Here is a 20,611-nt window from a genome sequence, read left to right on the forward strand (position 1 = left end):
TTTCAAAAAGGCGATAAAAACAATTCTTTTCTGGCGTGCCTTCTCAGCCTTAATTGATTTTAATTTGTTATTGTGATCTGTATTTATATATGGTTTTATTGTGGTAATTTTATTCAGGGAGGGAGGGTGAGGTTTGGGGGGAGTCGTGGGTTTGCGTTGTTTGATTGCTTTGTATTGTATTAACTTCTATTGTTACCTGCCTCGATCCCCAAAAGGGAAGAGGCGCTATATGGATGCCAATCCAGTGCCATGCTGACATTGGAAGAAGGCACCCGGGAGTGAAGAAGTGAGAGTGTTGTGATGTATTGTGGCTGAAAACTACACAGCAGATGTTTTGGTCAGGCAAGTTCCTGCAGAAGCAGCGAGGCGAATGAGAACGAGGTGCGGCTGGAGGCTTGCAGACATGAAAAGAAGGGTATGGAAAAAAGACTCACAGTGTCCAGGGAAAAACAGAGAGAGAGAGAGAGAGCTAGAGCTATAATAAGCTGAGCTTGGAAATTCCAGAGGGTTTGCCTGTTTGCTTGGAGCTTGGCTTTGGAAAATAACTTTGCTCAGATTTGGTAACTGGTTTTTGTGCACATATGCCAGGAGAGGAGGGATCGGATTCGGTTTACTGCCTTTTGAAGCCCCTTAGCTGGATTTGTCGCAATGCGAGATGCGGAGACGGAGTGGTGAATTTCCTTTAAAACCCTCATTGACTCCTTTCCAGGGCATTAAGCGGAGGCCACATTGCAGTAATGCCATCTATAATCCATGGCTGGCATGGAGACTCACCCAACCAGGGCATCTCCCATTGAAGGGGTGTGTGCCCCGATCAGCCTGATTTAATCGCCTGCAGACCTTTCCCTCAAACCATTTGAAGACAGCATTCAGATTACGTGACTCAGACACGTAAATGCATCTTTGTGTGACAGAGGAACATCTGGGTTTGAACGTTTGTGGTGCGATGTTTGTGGCTTTTAGTTTGGCCTAATTAAGGTATTATCACAGTATTGACTTTGGAACCCGTGTCCCAAGGCATTGATTCTATAGGAGGGGCATTTGATGAATTTAGAGTGTTTGGATTTGAAAGGCAACATCTCAAGGTTTTAGATCCTCCAGTGAGTCTCGGGTATTTGTGGGTCCATCCTCCAGTTGTGATGAGTTGTCTTTGGAGGATCCTTTCTAAAAATGGCTCGCGTTTCATCTTTGTTACAGAACCTGACCGCCCAGGAAAACGAGAAGGAGAACTTTGACCAGCGCTTCCCAGGCCTCTTCAAGAAAGGGAGAAGGAAGACGGTGGTGCGGAACCTGGGGAAAATTATCTATTACTCCAAAGTCAAATTTAAATTCCAGCATAGTCAGGTGAGGTCTATATAGATAAGGAAGGGAGCATTTGTAGCTGAAGAGTAGGGTAAACATAATATTTGTTTAAAAAGAAATGAAGCAAATCTTTTTCTAGGCTGTTACACTCCCCTTATAGGATCAGGTATGTATCTGGGAGGGATGTGCTCAGATGGAGCATTGTATTTGGAAGCCCATGTGGCACAGCTGTACCCTGAGGTTTCTTTTCCTAAACTGAGTTGTACCCGTCTGCAGCCCTTCCTTCAAAGCAAGCAAACAAACCACAGTTCTTCATGCTCAGTTAACATCCCCTTCCTATTAATGCAAGGAGCTGCATGTTGGACTGCTGATGGAGATCATTTGGAAACCTGACGTGCTTCAACACACGATGGCCAGAGTATTGGCCGGGTCTTGCAGACTGCAAATTTGCTTTTGAGAACGATTCAGTCTGCTTAGTCTTAACAATTTAAAGCCCTAAATCAGGGCTTTGCAACATCTTGACCATGCTCTGCTTGGTCCTGGACAGCTAGGACCTCTAGGAGCAGCAGTATTCTTTTAAAACCAGTTGCAGCCTCCCACAAATTTCTATTTGCCCATCAGAAAGATTTTCATGAAACAAAAAGTGGGCTAGCAGCCATTTCCATTTGGGGAAATGCAGCCCAAAACAGTCCCAGAGCAAAAAAATATTGGACCCCTAGACTTTGCCACCCCTGACCCCAGTAGCCTAGAACTAAAGAATCTAGAGAACCCTATTTTTTGATATCTGTATATACTCAGTTAGCTTCTTCTATCCCTCCCAGATGTTGTGGTGCCAGAGCTCACCCTCCATTCAGCTCTTCATCCACTTTCAGGCTAGAAGCAAGTCGGCTAGATTAAAGGTTCCTTATCCCATCTCCCTAAATCAATAAGAAGGTATAATCATTTCCCATTGATTTGGGAACAGCACCTTTTAGGTAAACTTTCTGACTTAATGTCCAGACCAGAAAACAAGTTCTCATTCTCCCTCCTTCCCTCTGTGTTTGAATGACAAACCCTAGTTCATGTATTATTGTTGATTGGTTTTGGATGCTGCCCTTTTCTTGCCTCACCTCCATTTCCATTTTTTAATGCTAAATGTTAAACTTTTATGAAGCATTTTAAGCTATCTTGAGACTCCCTGGATCATGCTGAAAATGAACCAAACACCTCTTTTGCATGGAAATGACATTTTTGCACTTGCTTTCTTTGTCGCAGGAGCTGATTGACTGCTACCTGGAACTCTTTCAAGCCTACCTCTACTTCCAGTCCCTTGGACCTAATGGACTCACCTATCAGGTAAAATCAGAAGCTGTGTTGTTGGCTCCAGTTTAAAGCAAATAACCAGGGAATAGTGGCATCTGCTTTTGAGCAAAGGAGGCTGTCAGCCAGTGGCAGAGCACAGGCTTCCTAGCTTCAACTCTGTAAGTTCATGGAGGCCTGGGAAGGATCTGAGACCCTGGAAGGCAAGTCACCCTCAAACTGAGATTAGACAGTTCTAGGTTAGTTAGATGAATAGTCTGACCCTTTGGAGGCTGGAAAAAATACTTTTTTGGACTACACTTCCCAGAATGACTCAATGGCCAGTGCATGCTGACTGGGGGATTCTGGAGTTACAGTCCAAAAAGGTAATGTTCCCAAGCAGTCATGTATTCATCATCAATCCTATCATCCAGCCAGCTCTGTTTTAGCAAACACTGGGGTCATTGTTTAAGAAGGTAAAGCCACCTTGGGGCCACTACTCAGCTTGCTCCATGAGGACCACTTTTAGACCCAGTTGAGGATTCAGTACCACCCCACACCAGAAGCAGGAATAGATGACGACAGGGATGATGATATCTCCTTGGTCGTCTACCTGGTTCTGTTTTTGTGTCCTCGAAACAACCGTGTTACTTCTCTGTTCCTCCTCCTTTGTGCCCTACTCAGTCTATCAGTCCCTATTTTGGAACTCAGACCTGCCTCACTGTTGCCTTGCTCTTTGTCTCATCCTGATCCAACTTACATCATCAACCACCCATCCAAATAAGTCACTATTTGCCTCCCTAAAATGATGTATTATTTTCCAGGGTCATGCAAGGCAAACCAACAGTGATGTGAATCACCCAGTGATGTGGTCCCCTTTTATATCCCAAACCTCTGGCCTTCTTTCGAGGTACATTCAAGGGTCATTCTCCTTTTTACTACTGTGCTGAGTCACATCTTTCTTACACCGAGTCACAGAAAAGCAGAGTCTTTGTATAAGGTTATAGCCACTTTGAGAATAACCTTCACTTTGGCCTTATGGGAGAGTAGTCCAGCAGCACAATGGGGAACACAGGCCCCATACAGACAGGCCAAAATAAAACTGCTTCGGGTCACTTTAGAGATATGCTGTTTAAATGATGCATGCGTACTACGAGTCCGGAAGCCGCACCAAAGCCACGATCCAGTCCTAAGGACCGGAGCGCAGCTTTGGCGCAGCTTCCGGACTCTTAGGATGCATGCATCATTTAAACAGCATACCTCCAACTGACCTGAAGCAGCTTTATTTTGGCCTGTCTGTATGGGGCCACAGCTCTAAATTTAAAGAAACTGGACCAGCAAATCTAAGACAGTTGCATTCTACTTCTGCAGGGTTTGCTGCCCTTGAAGGAACTCCAGCTGAATGAACTTGAGAACCCAAAGGGATCCCAGGAGGAGGTTTATGCTTTCCAAATTACAGGTGAGAGTAATGTTGCATTTCTTTACTATTCTGCACTAGCTTGGAGCCCAGTTCAATACGTATGTATAGATGAGAACAGGAGCCTGCTTGCCTTTCCTAGTCTCCTGATCTGCTAGTCCAACCTTCAGCATCCTGAATCGTCTTCAGAAGCTGTACATAATCATGCAGCCTACACATGAACAACCCTGTACAACTAAATTAATTTGACATGGGTGCTTTTTCTAGTACAAAACTCAGTAATTAACTGCACAGTTTTAGTCCCACACATGAAATGATATATCCTTAGCATGAACAGCTTGCCATGGAGTCTCCAATTCGTGATAATTTTGGCCTCAAGGATGTTGATGTTGGGGCGAACGTGTCTGCACTCCCCTGCACACAAATAGGCCAGAAAACCAGACAGTGGAGAAAGCTAACAAGAACAAAATCAACTCATTTGAAATGTGGTGCCGGAGAAGAGTTCTGTGAATATCACAGACTGCTAAAAAGACAAAGGAATGGTCCCTAGAGCAAATCAGGTCTGAACTCTCCCTAGAAGCCTAAATGACTAAACTGAGACTGTTGTACTTTGGACTTAACATGAGATGACGTACCTTGTTGGAAAAGAGGATAATGTTTGGTAAAGTAGGAGGCAGAACAAAAAGAAGACCAAGGAAGTCATGGGCCTAAGTTTGCAAGACCTGAGCTGATGACTGGGTTTCTTGGAGGTCTCTCATTCACACTTTCACCATAACTCAAAGCGGAAGGCAACAAATAACAACACAGCCATGTGATGCAGCCATCTAAGGGCAATGAAGACTAGGATGTACCAAGATTTGTTTTGTATGTGTGAGTTATTAAGTAAGGGATGTCATATTGAGGAGGGAGCAAGCTTGTTTTCTGCTGCTCCAGAGACTAGAACGTGGAACAATGATTGCAAGCTATAGGAAAAGAGATTGCACCTCAACATTAGGAGGAACTTCTTGACAGTAAGGGTTGTTCGACAGTGGAAGACACTCCTTTGGAGAGTGCTGGAGTCTCCGTCCTTGAAGGCATTTAAATAGAGGCTGGATAGCCATCTGTCAATGGGGGTGCTTTGATTGAGAGTTCCTGCATGGCAGGGGGTTGGACTGGATGGTCCTTGTGGTCTCTTCCAACTCTATGATTCTAAGAGCAAAAGAGTTGTTAAGTAAGTGCTTCTTATCTTCCATGGTCATTATGATCTTCAGCAGCAATAATGGCACATTTGAAACCTCATACTCTCCTCCTTGGATATCCTGCACCTCATGACCATTGTAATATTCTGAAAACACATTCTCACTGCTTCCACATACACACTGGATCTCAGCATCTGGTGTCATTGCTATATAGGATGCATTTGCCCTGCAAACTCATAGGCAGATGGCACTAGCAAACTCTCTTAGGATTTGGCTGAGTCCACAATGGTTATAGCCTCACTCTCCCTTTGACTACTTCATGCCTTTTCAACGATCCTTTTTCATGAGCGATGAGCAATTGTTGTAATTTAAGGATGACTAAGTCCTTAGAGAGCTTCTGAGCCAGACAGGTTCTTCTCCCAGGAAGGCTTTCTTGTGCAAAACCAGTTATGACTCAGAACAGAGAAAGAAAGAGAGTGAGATTGCAAGAGGGCAGGCCTGGAAGTGAGTTTCATTGACTGAAGCGCCTCTGTAGCTTGTTGTCTTGTTGGAAACAACGTCTGATCTTCGTAATAGTTTAGACCTAGGGGCTCACTGGTCTCTGGACATGTTGCTCAATTTGAATACCGGAAGTTGTGGCTTCATTTCTTAGATAAGCCCCTGAAAATGTGGGTGGGTGGGTTGTACATTGAGAAAGTCCTGGGTTTGAGTCCTTAGCCTCTCTAGTTAAGATGATCTTGGGTAGGGAATGATAGGAAAGTTCCATCTCTGCCTAAGATCCTGAAGAGCAGCTTCTGGTTGACCAGACAGTACAGGGTTAGATGGATTAAGGGCGCCTTGGGACAGATCTTGGCATGCCTATGGGGCAAGGGCTTTTTGTGAAGATAAGCTGGTTACCATAAGATTGTGGCTCACTAAACAACAAATCCCAGGCATCCATAGGAAAGAGCCATGTCAGTTGAACTGATATGAAACAGAGGAGATTTGCCACTGCTTTCTTCTTAGGTCATGCAGCGGGATTCAAACCCTGGTCTTGCAGAGTCCTAGCCCAACTCTCATGCCACTACACCATGATGTACACTACACCTTTGCTGCCGCCGTGATTTTACAAATGAAAACACACATTCCTGTGTAGTTTTCACACCTTTGTTTGCTCAACCGGTAGGACTGGCCCAAGCCATTTGCTCCCTGATGTGAATGAAAAGGTGGCACTCCCTCCCTTGCCCTATATAGAGAAGCCAATTAATTGGGTAGCAGATTTTGACTTCAGCACTGCCAAGGCTGGTTGGCAAATTTAGGGGTGCAGAACAGACTGTATGCTATGCCCAGATGTGCTTTCTCATTGTCGTTGTGTGCCTTCAAGTCGTTTCTGACCTCTGGCAACCCTAAAGTCATGGGCCGACATTGTAACCACTGTAGGACACCTCCTTTTTTGATTTCTCTCTGGAGATCTTTACCTTTGTTTGGAGACTCAGGGGCCTTTCACACAATTATAGCACTATGAGTCTACTTTTAACTGACATGTATGTACACATCCTATATGGAATCCTAGGGACCAGTTTTGGGAGGCACGTGAACTCTCTGGGCTCTAAATGCCTATCCCTAAACTGCAAAGATTTCATTGGCAGTTAAAGTGGAATCGTAGCACTATAACTACGTAGTGTGGAAAGGCTCTCGGACAAGGAGGATGAAAGAGCATCAAACATTGTGTTAAACTTTGAGATCCATAGAAGAATTTATTCCTGGCATTATGCTGGCGAAATGTCAGGAATAAGAACAAAAGCACAAAAGAAAGCCAGGCTGGCTAGCTATCTAGGTGACTTCTGAGTCATTGGGCTGCAACAACCCATCCAAATTCTACATCATCTAGGTTTGCTAAATGGGGCAGAGAACCAACAGTTTGAGGTTTTGCAGATGCAGCTATAATAAGCAGTTTCTGGGGCTCATCGGGAGGGCATGAACTTTTCCCCTTTGCAATACAAAATCACAACAACAACCTCCCTTAAGGGCAATTCCATTTGGGAAGAAAGTCTTTGGGGGACACACTTTCCTTTGGGGTGAAAAATGTTCAGATGATGGAAACACTTCCTTTTTACTGACGTAGGCTGGGACTGGAGTCCATGAGTACGGTAGAAAAAGATGATGTGTGCATCAAAATTGTTGATGGAGAGGGGGGTGAGAGCATTGCTGTTCCCCTTTATTCTGCCCCCCCATGAAATTTTCCATCAGTCCTCAAATTTCTAGGAACGAGAGACTGAAAACAGTTCATGCCTAGAGCTCCTATTCGTTGTGTTTGCATTCTCTTGGCCAAACACAAACACATTTTCTCTCTCTTTGGATGTCTAACTGTATTTCTAAATGCTCAAGGAAGGTTTTTAGCTACTGCATTACTACACATTTGAGGACTAAAGGGGGATTTCATGGGGAGGCAGACTTCTTATTTTGGGGGGCAGTGCCCTCAATTTATTAAGTAAATCTCTGGCATGCATTCATGTGCAAGAAATAAAAATAATAATACATGTGTACAAATATATTAATTCTATTGGTATATTAGTGTGATATACTAATCTAAGTGCCGATTTGTGGTACAGTAGGCCCTTGTATATAAATGTATAAATTGTTATGCATTGAACTATTGGTGGTTTAGCACTGCATGCTAACAATGCCCTGTTCCAGACTGCCAAAATAAAGCTGCTTTGGGTCTCTTTGGAGGTATGCTCTTTAAATGATGCACGGGTCCTAAGAGTCCGGAGGTCGCGCCAAAGCCACACTCCATTCCTAAGCACTGGAGGGCAGCTTTGGTGCAGCTTCCGGATTAGGATGCATGCATCATTTAAACAGCATACCTCCAAAGAGACCCCAAGCAGCTTTATTTTGGCAGTCTGTAACAGGCCATAGCTACTTGTGGGAGAAAGTCATTTTGCATATGCTCAGGGGCTCCTTGTTTCTAGTACAGTGGGACCTTGTTATCCATTGGGGTTTGGTTCCAGGATCCCCCATGGATAACAACATCCATGGATGCTCAAGTCCCATTAAATATTATGGCATAGCAAAATGGTGTCCCTTATATCAAATGGCAAAATCAAAGTTTGCTATTTGCAGTGTGTATATATATATTTTCAATCTGTGGATGCTTGAATCTGTGGTTAAAAAGACCGTGGATAAGGGGGGCTGACTGTACTTACGTAGCCAAAGCAGGTCTGTGAAAGATAACTAGAGGAGTAGTAACCGTATACTTGGGAAAACCTAGCAGCGTGAAAAGATTTTTAGGGGAAAATGCCTAAGGGAAGAAATGCATCTCCCAAAATAGGACCCAGCATGTTCAGTGGCCACAGAAGGCCGAGTGCCTCTTTGGGGCAGGGAGAGAATGGAATGTAGTCAATGTGGAGAAAGGCATGGCTGGCTGGAAGTGGAATAGACAGCCATGGAGAGTGCAAAACTTGGTTGCGTTTCCCACCCCTTGTGCATATGTCCCAGTGGGAGTCCTTCTGGTTTTGCAAGGCACCGGGAGAAGAGAACCCCTTTCTTGCTCTCCATCTCAGTATGCCCACATGGCACACACCCTGACAAACAAAATTGTGTTTTTCCCTGGTTCGGGCAACCTTGCAGAGCCTAATAATCGGTGTTTGTATTAAGCCTCCGGCGCTGGAGAGCTCTCCAGAAGACCAAAGTACTCATTTTGCTGATAATGATTTGTTATGACGGCTTGCTGAGTGCTGGCTTATCTGGGTGCTCCAAGTGCCCTGGTTGAGGTCGTTTCAAAGCGTGGCTGATATTTGTTTTAATAAGAGGTGGAGTAATGAATGACGGGTTGATTCGCGTAGGGCAGACCCCGCTGTCGGGAAGAGGGCAGTTTATTAACACTTCAGCCTTTATCGCAAGGACTGGGCCAAAGGCTGGTAAGCAGAGACAGCTGGAAAGGCAAGGACCAGCAAATAACTGGGGTGGTTCCAGCCTAGAGGGATCAGAGAGCAAAAAGGAATCATTGGCCTGTTACAGACTGCCAAAATAAAGCTGCTTCGAGTCTCTTTGGAGGCATGCTGTTTAAATGATGCATGGGTCCTAAGAATCCGGAAGCTGCACCAAAGCTGCACTCCGGTGCTTAGGAATGGAGTGTGGCTTTGGCGCGACCTCTGGACTCTTAGGACCCATGCATCATTTAAACAGCATGCCTCCAAAGAGACCCGAAGCAGCTTTATTTTGGCAGTCTGTAACAGGCCATAGAGTAAAAAGGACCAGAGAGTCAGCAGGAGGACTAGCTCAGAGGCACACAGTCACAGAAAATTGCACGCTTAGTCCCAAATGTAACATTTGAGACTACAGCTCCCCAAATCCTACACCCAGCATAATACATTTCTGGGAAGTCTGGGAGCTGTAATCCAAAATGGAACATTTTCATCCCTGCTTAATCCTCCAAAGTGACCCAAAGCAGTTTTATTTTGGCCCTGTCTGTTTGGGGCCAATATGACATTTTTAATGTACTTGTCCACCGTGCAAGAATCTTATTCAGTACTGGGAAAAATATATATCTCAATATGTACCATTTGCCCTTTTCCTCTCCAGGTCCCTTGCTCAACCCCCCTGATAGTCTACTGCCCCAACAAGTCAGAGGTAAAGCGTTGGCTCTACCACTTGGAGAAGCAGATCCATTTAAATGGAGGGAACCTTGACCTGCCCTTCTTGACTCAGGTGAGTGTCTGCTTTGGATGTTGCAGCAAGAGGATAGACAATGTGCTATAAGAACAGCAATCCGAGAGTGTGGGTTGTGTTACAACCTTTCGTTCTTCCCCTTAGCAGCATGAGACATACATTGTGTGACTAGAGAATCCGGTTTCTTCTTATTCACTATGACTACTACTCCTATTGTTGTTGTTGTTGTTGTGTGCCTTCCAAGTCATTTCTGACTTATGGCAACCCTAAGGCGAATGTATCACAAGGTTTTCTGGGCAAGATTTGTTTAGAGGAGGTTTGCCATTGCCTTCCTCTGAGGCTGAGAGAGTGTGACTTGGCTAAGGTCACCCAGTGGGTTTCATGGCCAAGCGGGGAATTAAACCCTGGCCTCCAGAGTCATAGTTCAACATGCAAACCATTATGCCACGCTGGCTCTCTACCACTCCTATTACTGTTATTATAGTATGAGTATGTTGATTTGTGTTCTCCGTAACAAAACTTGTGCTCAGACAGAATTGTGAAATTAAATAAAAAGCTTCACTAGAGCTATACAATAGCAAAAGCTGAAGTTACAAAATATGTCTATCTTCAGACACTAAATGCAAGCCCATTCATTTTACCTCCCTTTGAACAGAGCCTGGGGAAATGACATATCTGGACTACCACTCCCATAATCCTCAGCCAGTATGGCCAAAATTCTGATAGTGGTAGTCCAAACATTTTATTTCAAGCTCTACCTTTGAATTCTTTATCCTCTTTCAGTCTTCATAGTATTCCTTCTGGAAGTGAAAGTCCAAAAATAAAAATAAAATCAAAATATTTTCTAATCTTTGCCATAGTAGGGTAAAAGACATGCTCCCTAGACTCAAGTTGAGCATGAGTCAACTGTGTGATGCAGCAGTTAAAAAGGCCAATGCAATTCTAGGCTGCATCAATAGAAGTATAGTGTCTAGATCAAGGGAAGTAATAGTGCCACTCTATTCTGCTCTGGTCAGGCCCCACCTGGAATACTGTGTCCAGTTCTGGGCTCTCAATTTAAAAAGGATGTGGAGAAACTGGAGTGTGTCCAAAGAAGGGTGACTAAAATGGTGAAGGGTCTAGAAACCATGCCCTAGGAGGAACAATTTAGGGAGCTGGGGATGTTTAGCCTGGAGAAGAGAAGGCTAAGAGGTGATACGATAGCCCTGTTTAAGTATTTGAAGAGATATCATATTGAGGAGGGAGCAAGCTTGTTTTCTGCTGCTACAGAGAATAGGACACAGAACAATGGATGCAAACTGCAGGAAAGGAGATTCCAGCTCAACATTAGGAGGATCTTCCTGACAGTAAGGGCTGTTTGACAGTGGAACACACTCCTTCCTCGGAGTGTAGTGGGGTCTCCTTCCTTGGAGGTCTTTAAACAGAGGCTGGATGGCCATCAGTTGGGGATGCTTTGATTGAGAGTTCCTGCATGGCAGAATGGGGTTGGATTGGATGGCCCTTGAGGTCTCTTCCAACTCTATGATTGTATGATCTGTCGGGGATGCTTTGATTTGGATTTCCTGCATGGCGGGGGTTGGACTGGATGGCCCTTGCAGTCTCTCCCAACTCTATTATTCTATGATTCTATGATTCTATATTCTGGGGAGGGATTCAAACAGGACTGTGGGGCTTTTAAATGAAAAGGGTTAGTCAGCGTGGGAAGAAGTGAGTTAGCAGGTGTGAGTTGGATCCCATCCCAGTCTCCGCACCTGTGAGATGTGGTTTCGTGTCTGCGATCGGCATTCCGGGGAAATTCCTGAGTTGAATGGCCTTTTCTCTTGTATTCTGATGCTGGCCTCTTTTCAGTCTTTTCATACACAAGGTGAGTAATTCTTTCAGGACAAGGAAGCAAGACAGATTGTCTAGGAGGAATGTGGAAAAGACATCTGTGCTGATGGGAATGGTGTGTGTGTGTTGTGGGGATGTCACATATCACAGTTTCCAGTCTGGCTCTGGACAACTCAGCTCCGGCTGCTGCTGCTCTTTCCACTATACACAACAAAGGCATACCAGGTTCAAAGTGTGGCAGAAGATTTGGTTGAGAAGAAGTGACCATCATGACCAGTTTGGGTCTGTCGGAAACGTCCAGAGCAGGCCCAAGACGTTTTGCTTCCTGAGATGGAGCATCAAATGCCACTCCACATGGATGTGAGGGTGATCTGACTGAGACATCTGTCACCCCATTGATCGCCAGGGTTGATTCAGCTGATCTGGCTGGCTAGGCGGGTGTCCCCTTCCTCCCTCACTGCTCCATGTGCGTCCCTCCCGAAGCTGCGCACTTGGTGGAAGAGGACGACCATCCCAGATAGAAGGAGTGTACCCTTCTTCGGTCAAGGGTATACGATAGCTGCGCTCCCCTGCTAGAACCTCCAAACAAGCTCAAGGTCCAAATGCCACTCCACACTTCATCATTGAGCTTTACATAATATGCAAAGCTGGCCAAGTTATTTTGGCACAGAAGGCCATCTATTTCTATTCTGTCTTTCCCCCAGATCTGGGAAGAAGACAGAACAGAAATAACAATAACTACAACAATGAATATATTTATTGATATTCTACCATTTCCCCAGTCTGGGACTCAAAGCAGCATACAACACTTAAAAGAAACACTGCTTTAAAATATACCAAATAAAAAAGTTAAAAATATAATTATCCATAAAATTAAAATCAATTTAAAAAGCATAGTTACTTAAAAAGAACAAATAAACCAAACAGATGTGAAGTCGAAGGCTCTGAAGATGCCAGCCATAACTAATGGTCGATTGCCTTTTCATGACACTGAAAATGGTAGGGCTGGTGGTGAAAGAGTTTCTGACAACTGCTCCCACTCAGTAGCATAAATGATTGGTGAGTTGCTGATATCCTGCTTGCCAGTGATCCAGGACAGATGTATATTGAGTTGCATGCGTTAAGCATTAATTCTTTTTGTCCTCCTCCTTTTTCAATGTTTAGAACGAATGGAAACAAGGCTCCGCTGGGCGGGAGCAGCTCCGGTGGTCTGTGCAGAACGCTCCTGTGCAGGAATGGAGGGGGACCCAGCGGGAGTCTCTGGGCGACATCCTCTGTGTCTCTAAAGTGCAGTTGCAACACTTGCCCTTCCAGGTAAGACCCCTTCCTCCAGAAAAAGATTATGCGCCTTTTATTTTGGATGCCTTTCCCAGACATTTCTCCTTACTTAGTTGTGATGTGGGGATATTATAACGGTTGGCTGTACAATCGTAGCTGTGTACAAATCTTGGTCTTCTTTTTCTCCCAACAGGAGGCACACGACCGGCTGTTGATCCTCTATCCATCCACCCTGGTAATCGTATCTGAAGAACGCAATGGCCTCTATTTTAAGGTAGGAGAGTTCTCCCCAAACCCTCCATGCACCTGTGCCCTCTTTGACTTGGTCTTCAAATAGTCTTCAATGCTTTGTTATTCATCATGATTAGGATTGTCACCCAATTATCAGTACATTTTCATTGATTGGTTGGATGAGTTTTAGTCGAACCATCTATTGATTCAGTTTGCACATTTAGTTGTATATTTTTTATTATAACACACACACATTTAAAATCAGAGTATAGATGGATCCTTTCTCCATTGCTGTTTTTCAGCCATTTTTAAAGGGGATTTATATGTGATTTATATGCACCTGCCCTTTCTGCTTGATCAATGCTCATATAGGTTACGCTTTGATATCTAAACCTAAGTACAAAATGTACAGTGAGGCTCAGCTCTTGGACTCCATACAGTTCTTTGCATTTGATTCTCGCCAGTATAAGCAGAGGCAATCTTGAGATTCTTTTGAAAATGGCTAGGAGCTGAGTCCAGTGTGTGGATCCTCTGATCAGATTGTGGGACACTTGTTCCATAAAAGATGCCTGTGGTTTTGTGAGGTCATGCGCTGGGGCCCAACTGTCCCTGACAGCTGGCTCACCAGACCTCACAATCTGCTAAAGTTGCCTCAGTTCCCTTTAGAATGAGCCCAAGGGCTGTAGCAATGGATATACATTATTTAACAGAGGCTTCTTTGGTTTCTAAGAGTTTTGTCCCACATGGTGAATCTTAGCAATGTCCTTTCATGCTTGGGTAGTAACGTTGTGGTAGGTGAGAGTCCTTTTTCCACTCTAGGGGCCAAAATCCAATTTTGGAAGGATCGGAGTGGAGGCAGCACATTCTAGCAAAGGCAGGACTAAAGGCATGAAGTAGCTGTGCTACAGTTTCCTCTGCAAACCAGAATTCAGTTGTTTGCAACAACTCTCTGCACTTTAAATAGCCTCTTATCTCTATCCCTCCACCACAGACAGAAGAGAGCATGAGAATCAGCTTGGAGGCCACATGGGGAACGCTGTGAGCCACTGCTGGCCCAGAGGCTGAAGGTTCCTCTGTTGTTACCACAAAGGCAAAAGCCATGCTGAATTGTTTAAATTGGAAACACTGGTGTTTCAACTTGGAAATTTGTGTATGACCAGCCTGTGCTTGGCCACCAGATCAAATAAATTTGGATCTGGTGGGAAACATAGTGATCCAAGGTCATATAATGTATATCCCCAAAGCATCAGGAAATCCTCTAGAACAGTGGTTCCCAACCTTCCTAATGCCGCGACCCTTTAATACAGTTCCTCATATTGTGGTGACCCCCAATCATACAATTATTTTTCATCGCTACATGCAAATATGTGTTTTCCGATGGTCTTAGGTGACCCCTGTGAAAGGGTCGTTCGACCCCCAAAGGGGTCCCGACCCACAGGTTGGGAACCACTGCTCTAGAAGGCCAGTGGCCATGTTGGCCCTCTGTGTTGAAAGAACTTAGCCTTTGTCTTGGAGCCTTATGTGGTCAAATGCCTTTGTGAAAGGGATCTAGGTGTCCTAGTAGACCACAGGTTGTGCATGAGTCAACAGTGTGATACAGCAGCTAAAAAGAGCCAATGTAATTCTAGGCTGCATAAATGGAAATATAAGATCTAGATTGAGGAAAGTAATAGTACCACTCTGTTCTGATTTGGTCAGACCTCACCTAGAATACAGCGTCCAGTTCTGGACACCACAAGTCAAAAGGGATGATGACAAGCTGGAGCATGTCCAAAGGAGGGCGACCAAAATGGTGAAAGGTCTGGAAACCTGGAGTAACTTAGGGAGCTGGGGATGTTTAGCCTGGAGAAGAGAAGGTTAAGAGGTGATATGATAGCCCTGGTTAAATATTTGAAGGGGTGTCACATTGATGATGGAGCAAGCTTGTTTTCTGCAGTTCTAGAGACTAGGACCTGGAGTGATGGATTCAAACTACAGGAAAAGAGATCCCCCTTAAACAATAGGAAGAACTTCTCAACAGTAAGAGCTGTTTGACAGTGGAATGCGCTCCCTTGGAGTCTGGTGGAGTCTCCTCCTTTGGAGGTTTTTAAACAGAGGCTGGATGGCCCTCTGTAGCCCTCTCTGATTCTATGTGAGCAAGCAGATGATTCATTGCCCTGTGATACCAACTGCAGGAACTTGACTTTTTCCATCGGCACGTCTGGGCTTGGCATCAGTTTGAAGTTCCTCATGCCTGCCTGACAGTGCTGAATTTCAGATCCATTTCTCTGTTGCAGACTGAAAAGGCAAAAACACAAGCTAAACTGGGTCACTGTGGCTGTTCCAGGCAGTGTGTTGTGTGTGCTACGATAAAGGAAGTCTCTACCAATGTCACAGGAGAGCATGCTATTAATACCAAGCCATGATGTAACCTTAATGATTTCCGATTTTGTTTTTACCCTATCCTCCTCTCAGAGAGCTACCAACAGCATGCATTATTTCCCCCACTTTATCTTCACAATAACCTGAGTCCTACCCAGGATTGACCAATAAAGCTTTATGGCTAAATGGAAATTTGAGTTTAGGATTTCCGTAGGGGTTCGCCTCTTTTCCACTTGAAGATTGCCATTGTCTTTTCCTGAGGCTGAGAGAGTATGACTTGCCTGAGATAACCCAGGGAGTTTCATGGCCAAGCAGGGAATTGAACCTTGGGCTCCAGAGTCACTTTCCAACACTCAAACCACTACATTGAAACTGTTCCAGACTGCCAAAATAAAGCTACTTTGGGTCTCTTTGGAGGTATGCTATTTAAATGATGGCTGGGTCCTAAGAGTCCAGAGTTCGCACCAAAGCCACACTCCATTCCTAAGCACTGGAGGGCAGCTTTGGTGCAGCTTCCGGATTCTTAGGATGCATGCATCATTTCAACAGCATACCTCCAAAGAGACGTGAAGCAGCTTTATTTTGGCAGTCTGTAACAGGCCTATGTTTCAGAGGAATAGCGATAGCAAGTACATTTCTATACTGCTTATCAGTGAACCAGCAATCCCTAAGCAGTTTATAATGTGTATGGAACTGGCAAAATGACCTCTGAGTATTCGTTGGCTAAGAACATCTTATGGAATACATGGGGGCACCATAAGTGACTTGAAGGCATATACACTCAACATGGAAGCTGAGGTTACTTGTCCAACTGAAATAAGCTAAATAGCAGTACCAAGTGGTTGAACAGAGAATAAAGCCAGTTGATGTTTCTTAACTGAGGCTGGGTGGTGGTGAATTGGATGGGAACGAGTGCTAATATGTGTGGCTTGGCTCTTCTTGTGCGATGCATCTCTTTGGCTTTTGCTGAAGCCTTGCAAATGAGTGCACAGAATCTTCTCGCTCTCATGCCCACCTGTTTCTGAATATGTAATTTATTCAGATGGCTTTAAAACAAGGGTGCTAGGTCTGTGGGGCAATTGTTTTGACCCTGGGATCTTCCGCGGTGCCAACGATACCAAAACAATAAAACACGAACAAAACCAAGACATGGCCATGTCCACTTTTTATATAGATGTGTGAGTATTCCAAGTGGTTCTTCTTCCCTGTAGACCACTTCAATGCTGACCCATAGAATCATAGAGTTGGAAGAGACCACAAGGGCCATCCAGTCCAACCCCATTCAAACATGCAGGAACTCTCAATCAAAGCAACCTCAACAGATGGCCATCCAGCCTCAGCTTAAAGACCTCCAAGGCTGTTTTGCTCAGGGCTTTCTCAAGCATCCTCTGAGATTTCTTCAGCTAGCTTCATCCCTTGCCATGGGTACAGAGGTCAGAGGAAGCGCACCATTTGCCCATCGCATTCCACATTGGAGTGTGTTTCTCTTTCAGAGACCCTGCCAAGCGCAGCCTCCTCTTGTGGGTCAGTTCACAACTGCAGTGGACATGTGGGCATTCCAATCAGAGGAGGCCATGTGGAAACAATCTTTTTATGAAGCTTTGGAGGTGGTAATTGAGGCAACACGCCTCTGTGAGGAATGGCTTGCCCTGCCAGGGAAGAGGGGCAGGGAGGCAAGGATGAGCAAGCTGAATTTGCTCAAGCCAAGAGGCGGCAACAGACATTTGGGCGCAGTTGTAGGAGGGCAGGAGGTGCCCTGTAAGGTGGCACACGCTGCTCAAGGCACCCGGATCTTTCAACACAGAAAACCTGATAGACTACATAACCTGTGTCTTTGGTTGGCAGGTGTCTGGGTGTGGAGGGGAAAGAATCACTAGATACGTATAATATATGCCGGTAATGATTGCAAGGGTCAGTAATGTTATTAATGAGGAAGAACACATGTTAGGAGATGCTGCAGCAGTTTGTCTTTGCCTGAACCTCCTGGGAAGGGAAAGATCCCACTATCTCCCCTTGTATCTCTCCACTGAGCTAACTGAGTGCAAACTACTTTTGTACTTTAAACATAGCAATTGAATTAAAGTGCAGCTTCCGGATTAAAGTCCCCATGGAGGAAATGGGAAGAGGAGGAGAGGAACTGGGGACAGTTTAAAAGCAGATGAAAAAGGCTGAGCAACATAGGATTCATTGGGATTAGTGTTGCCAACAAGCCTCGAAGATAATTCCCGGAAATGTCTGTCCAAAACCCGCTGAATCCCCCCAGATCACACGGAATATTCAGTCACAATTCCCAGAAAATTCCCATAATGTTAAAATGGCAGATGTTTTGCAAATAAACGTAAACATAATTGAATAAAAATAATTGTAACTTATTTCAACCCTCAAAATCACCATTGAACCAAACAAAGAATCTTTCAGTCCTTTTAAGATATTTATTTTGACATGAAGGAGGTTCAGGAAGCTTTGTGCCAAATAGAAATGTGTTCAGATGCAACCACACTGCAGAAATAAATCCAGTTTGAAACCCTTTTAGTTGCCCTGGCTCAGTACTAGGGAATCCTGGGAATTGTCTCTGGAGTCTGGAGTGAAGATGCAGCCTGAGTTGGGTCCAAGACACACTGCAGAAATAATCCAGTTTGTGACCGCTTTAACTCTCCTGGCTCAGTGCTAGGGAACCCTGGGAATTGTAGTTTTATGAGAAAGAGCTCTGGTGCCACAATAAACTACAATTCCCAGGATTCCCTAGCACTGAGCCAGGAGAGTTAAAGCGGTCACAAATTGGATTATTTCTGCAGTGTTTTGGACCTTCATTATTAAAAATGCTCAAGGTCCAATCCATACTGCAGAAATAATCCAGTTTGAGACCGCTTTAACTGCCCTCGCTCAGTGCTAGGGAACCCTGGCAATTATAGTTTTGTGAGAAAGAGCTCTGGTGCCACAATGAACTACAATTCCCATGCATCTGAGAAAATACGCTTAAGTCTAGGAAAGCTCATGCTGCCAACTTTTCTTTCAGTGAGACTCAAAGGTGCTACAAGATCTATCTCACTATCATCATCACCATTATTATTATCATTATTAAATCCAAATGCAGCTGAAGAACTGGACTTAAACTGGCAACACTGATATCCTGTAGACTCATTCTCTGGGGCTGTGATCTGGAAGCGTGGAGGCAATTCCCTTGTCAAACCAGGGAATCCTGGGAATTGTAGTTTGTTGTGACATGTTGAAACACTGCTTTTACTGGCAGCCAGGGCTCCATGCATGGAATTCTGGGCTTGGTGGTTTGCCCAGAATCCCATCATCGCAGGGAGCCTTGCAGTTAGAAGCAGTGCGAAACTGGATTATTTCTGCAGTATGGATGGCAATGGAAAAGGGAACGAAAAGAGAGCCACAAAACAAAATTCTGGAAAGACAGGGCAGGGATGCCAACTGACCAGGTGCTCTGCCCATGCTCAGAGGCATATTTACTAACACACACACACTCAGGGACATCGCATTCACATCACACAACCCAAATGGTCCTCACAGTACAACAACAACCCTGAGAGGTAGGCTTGGGGCACTCTGCCCAAGCTCAGGAATTCAGAAATCCAATTGTCACTCTCAGGCAGACACAGAAGTCCACAACATCAAGCCATGATACCATTGTCAAGTATTGCCTTTGTGTGCCTTAAAACTTATGTCTTACTTGGAAATCCAAGGCAATTGGGAAGCCAGCCAAGATCCCTCACTCCCTGCCTCTCTCCAGCACTTTTGCCCCTGGAGCCTGAGAATGCCTGAGGGGGGGGGCAATCACTGTCCTCTCTCTGATTGGCTGAACTATTCCTCCAAACGGGCTTGCTCCGTCCTGGCTCTCAGAGGGAGCCATGAGAGAGAGAGAGAGAGAGAGAGTTTTCTCCAGCCCTCTTGGCTGAAAACTGTTACACTCCAAAGGGTTTTGGTTGCTCTGCAGCAGGCTGCAGCTGAAACTGGCCAAAGGCACGGAAAAGGCACTGAATTAGAGCAAGGCGCGGAAATCACACGAAAAGCTCTGAAAAGTCCCCGTTTTCGTGTGAAAGTCGCGAAATTGGCAACACAACCTTGTCAAACTGGGACAGTTGGAGGATAAGGCTCTGCTGTTTCCTGCCAAAGGCCTACTTTAGTCCATCATCTTTGTGTTGTCACATATTGGTCAACTAGTCTTGGAAGCAGGCAAGAAGGATGTATGGCTAGATAGCTTCCTCTTGTTAAATCATCTCTTGATAAAAGATTCGTTTGTATTTTCTTTTGCATTTGTCCTTTCGTCCTCTTTTCTCTTTCTTGTATGAACTAATATATCTAAATTTTGTTTGGTTTTTGAGCAGGGAGGAACTTTGTCCCTTACCAAATCCTCACCTTCCCACTTGAAAAATCCCACTGAAACCTCTACTCTATCCTGAGCAAACTGTTTGCGAGAGTAAACAGTAATAGGGACTTTTTGAGGGATTACATAGGCCTTTCATGGAGCAAAGTCCTCTGGGTCACATTATTTTGGGGGCAATTTTATGGCATCAGCTCTAGGCCTTTGTAATGGATCATGAAACTAAGAGGTAACACAGTGGTTGAGGATGTGAAAGCCTATAAAAGCCTTCCGCTATCTCTAGACTCCTAATTCCCTCTCCTTTAGATGTTAAAATATTAATCTTAATAGATCCTAAAATGTATATTAATAGATAAATTTTAAAATCTAATAATTACCAGAGCTGTGTGTTTTCCGCAATTTAAGAGAAGGGATTACCTCTCTCTCTCTCCTCTTGCATGAAATTGAACAATTTAGGCCAGTGATGGCGAACCTATGGCACGCGTGCCAGAGTGGCACTCAGAGCCCTCTCTGTGGGCACATGTGCCATTGCCCCAGCACAGAGTTTGCCAGAGTTTGTTACTGGAAAGCCAGAGGAACATGGCACTTTGCAATAAATAAGCGGGTTGTGGGTTGCACTTTGGACACTTGGCCTCTAAAAGGTTCACTATCACTGATTTAGGCCTTGTGCGCTGGGCGGCAATATAGAAACACCTTAAATACCTTAAATAAAGTAAAGTAAATTGAATATGTAATCCCAACCAG

General features: G+C 44.6%; 1 protein-coding gene across 1 annotated transcript in view; it reads left to right on the forward strand.

Moving 5' to 3' along the window:
- Positions 1-20,611, forward strand: part of PLEKHN1 (pleckstrin homology domain containing N1) — a 48,782-nt gene that overhangs the window by 19,511 nt on the left and 8,660 nt on the right. Inside the window, 7 exon segments of the mRNA XM_042479323.1 lie at positions 1,198-1,344; positions 2,557-2,637; positions 3,952-4,039; positions 9,739-9,752; positions 9,754-9,864; positions 12,820-12,969; positions 13,127-13,207. Of these exon segments, the coding sequence (XP_042335257.1) occupies positions 1,198-1,344; positions 2,557-2,637; positions 3,952-4,039; positions 9,739-9,752; positions 9,754-9,864; positions 12,820-12,969; positions 13,127-13,207 (672 nt within the window).

This window comes from Sceloporus undulatus, chromosome 7, assembly GCF_019175285.1.
Source record: "Sceloporus undulatus isolate JIND9_A2432 ecotype Alabama chromosome 7, SceUnd_v1.1, whole genome shotgun sequence".
Classification (NCBI taxonomy): domain Eukaryota; kingdom Metazoa; phylum Chordata; class Lepidosauria; order Squamata; family Phrynosomatidae; genus Sceloporus; species Sceloporus undulatus.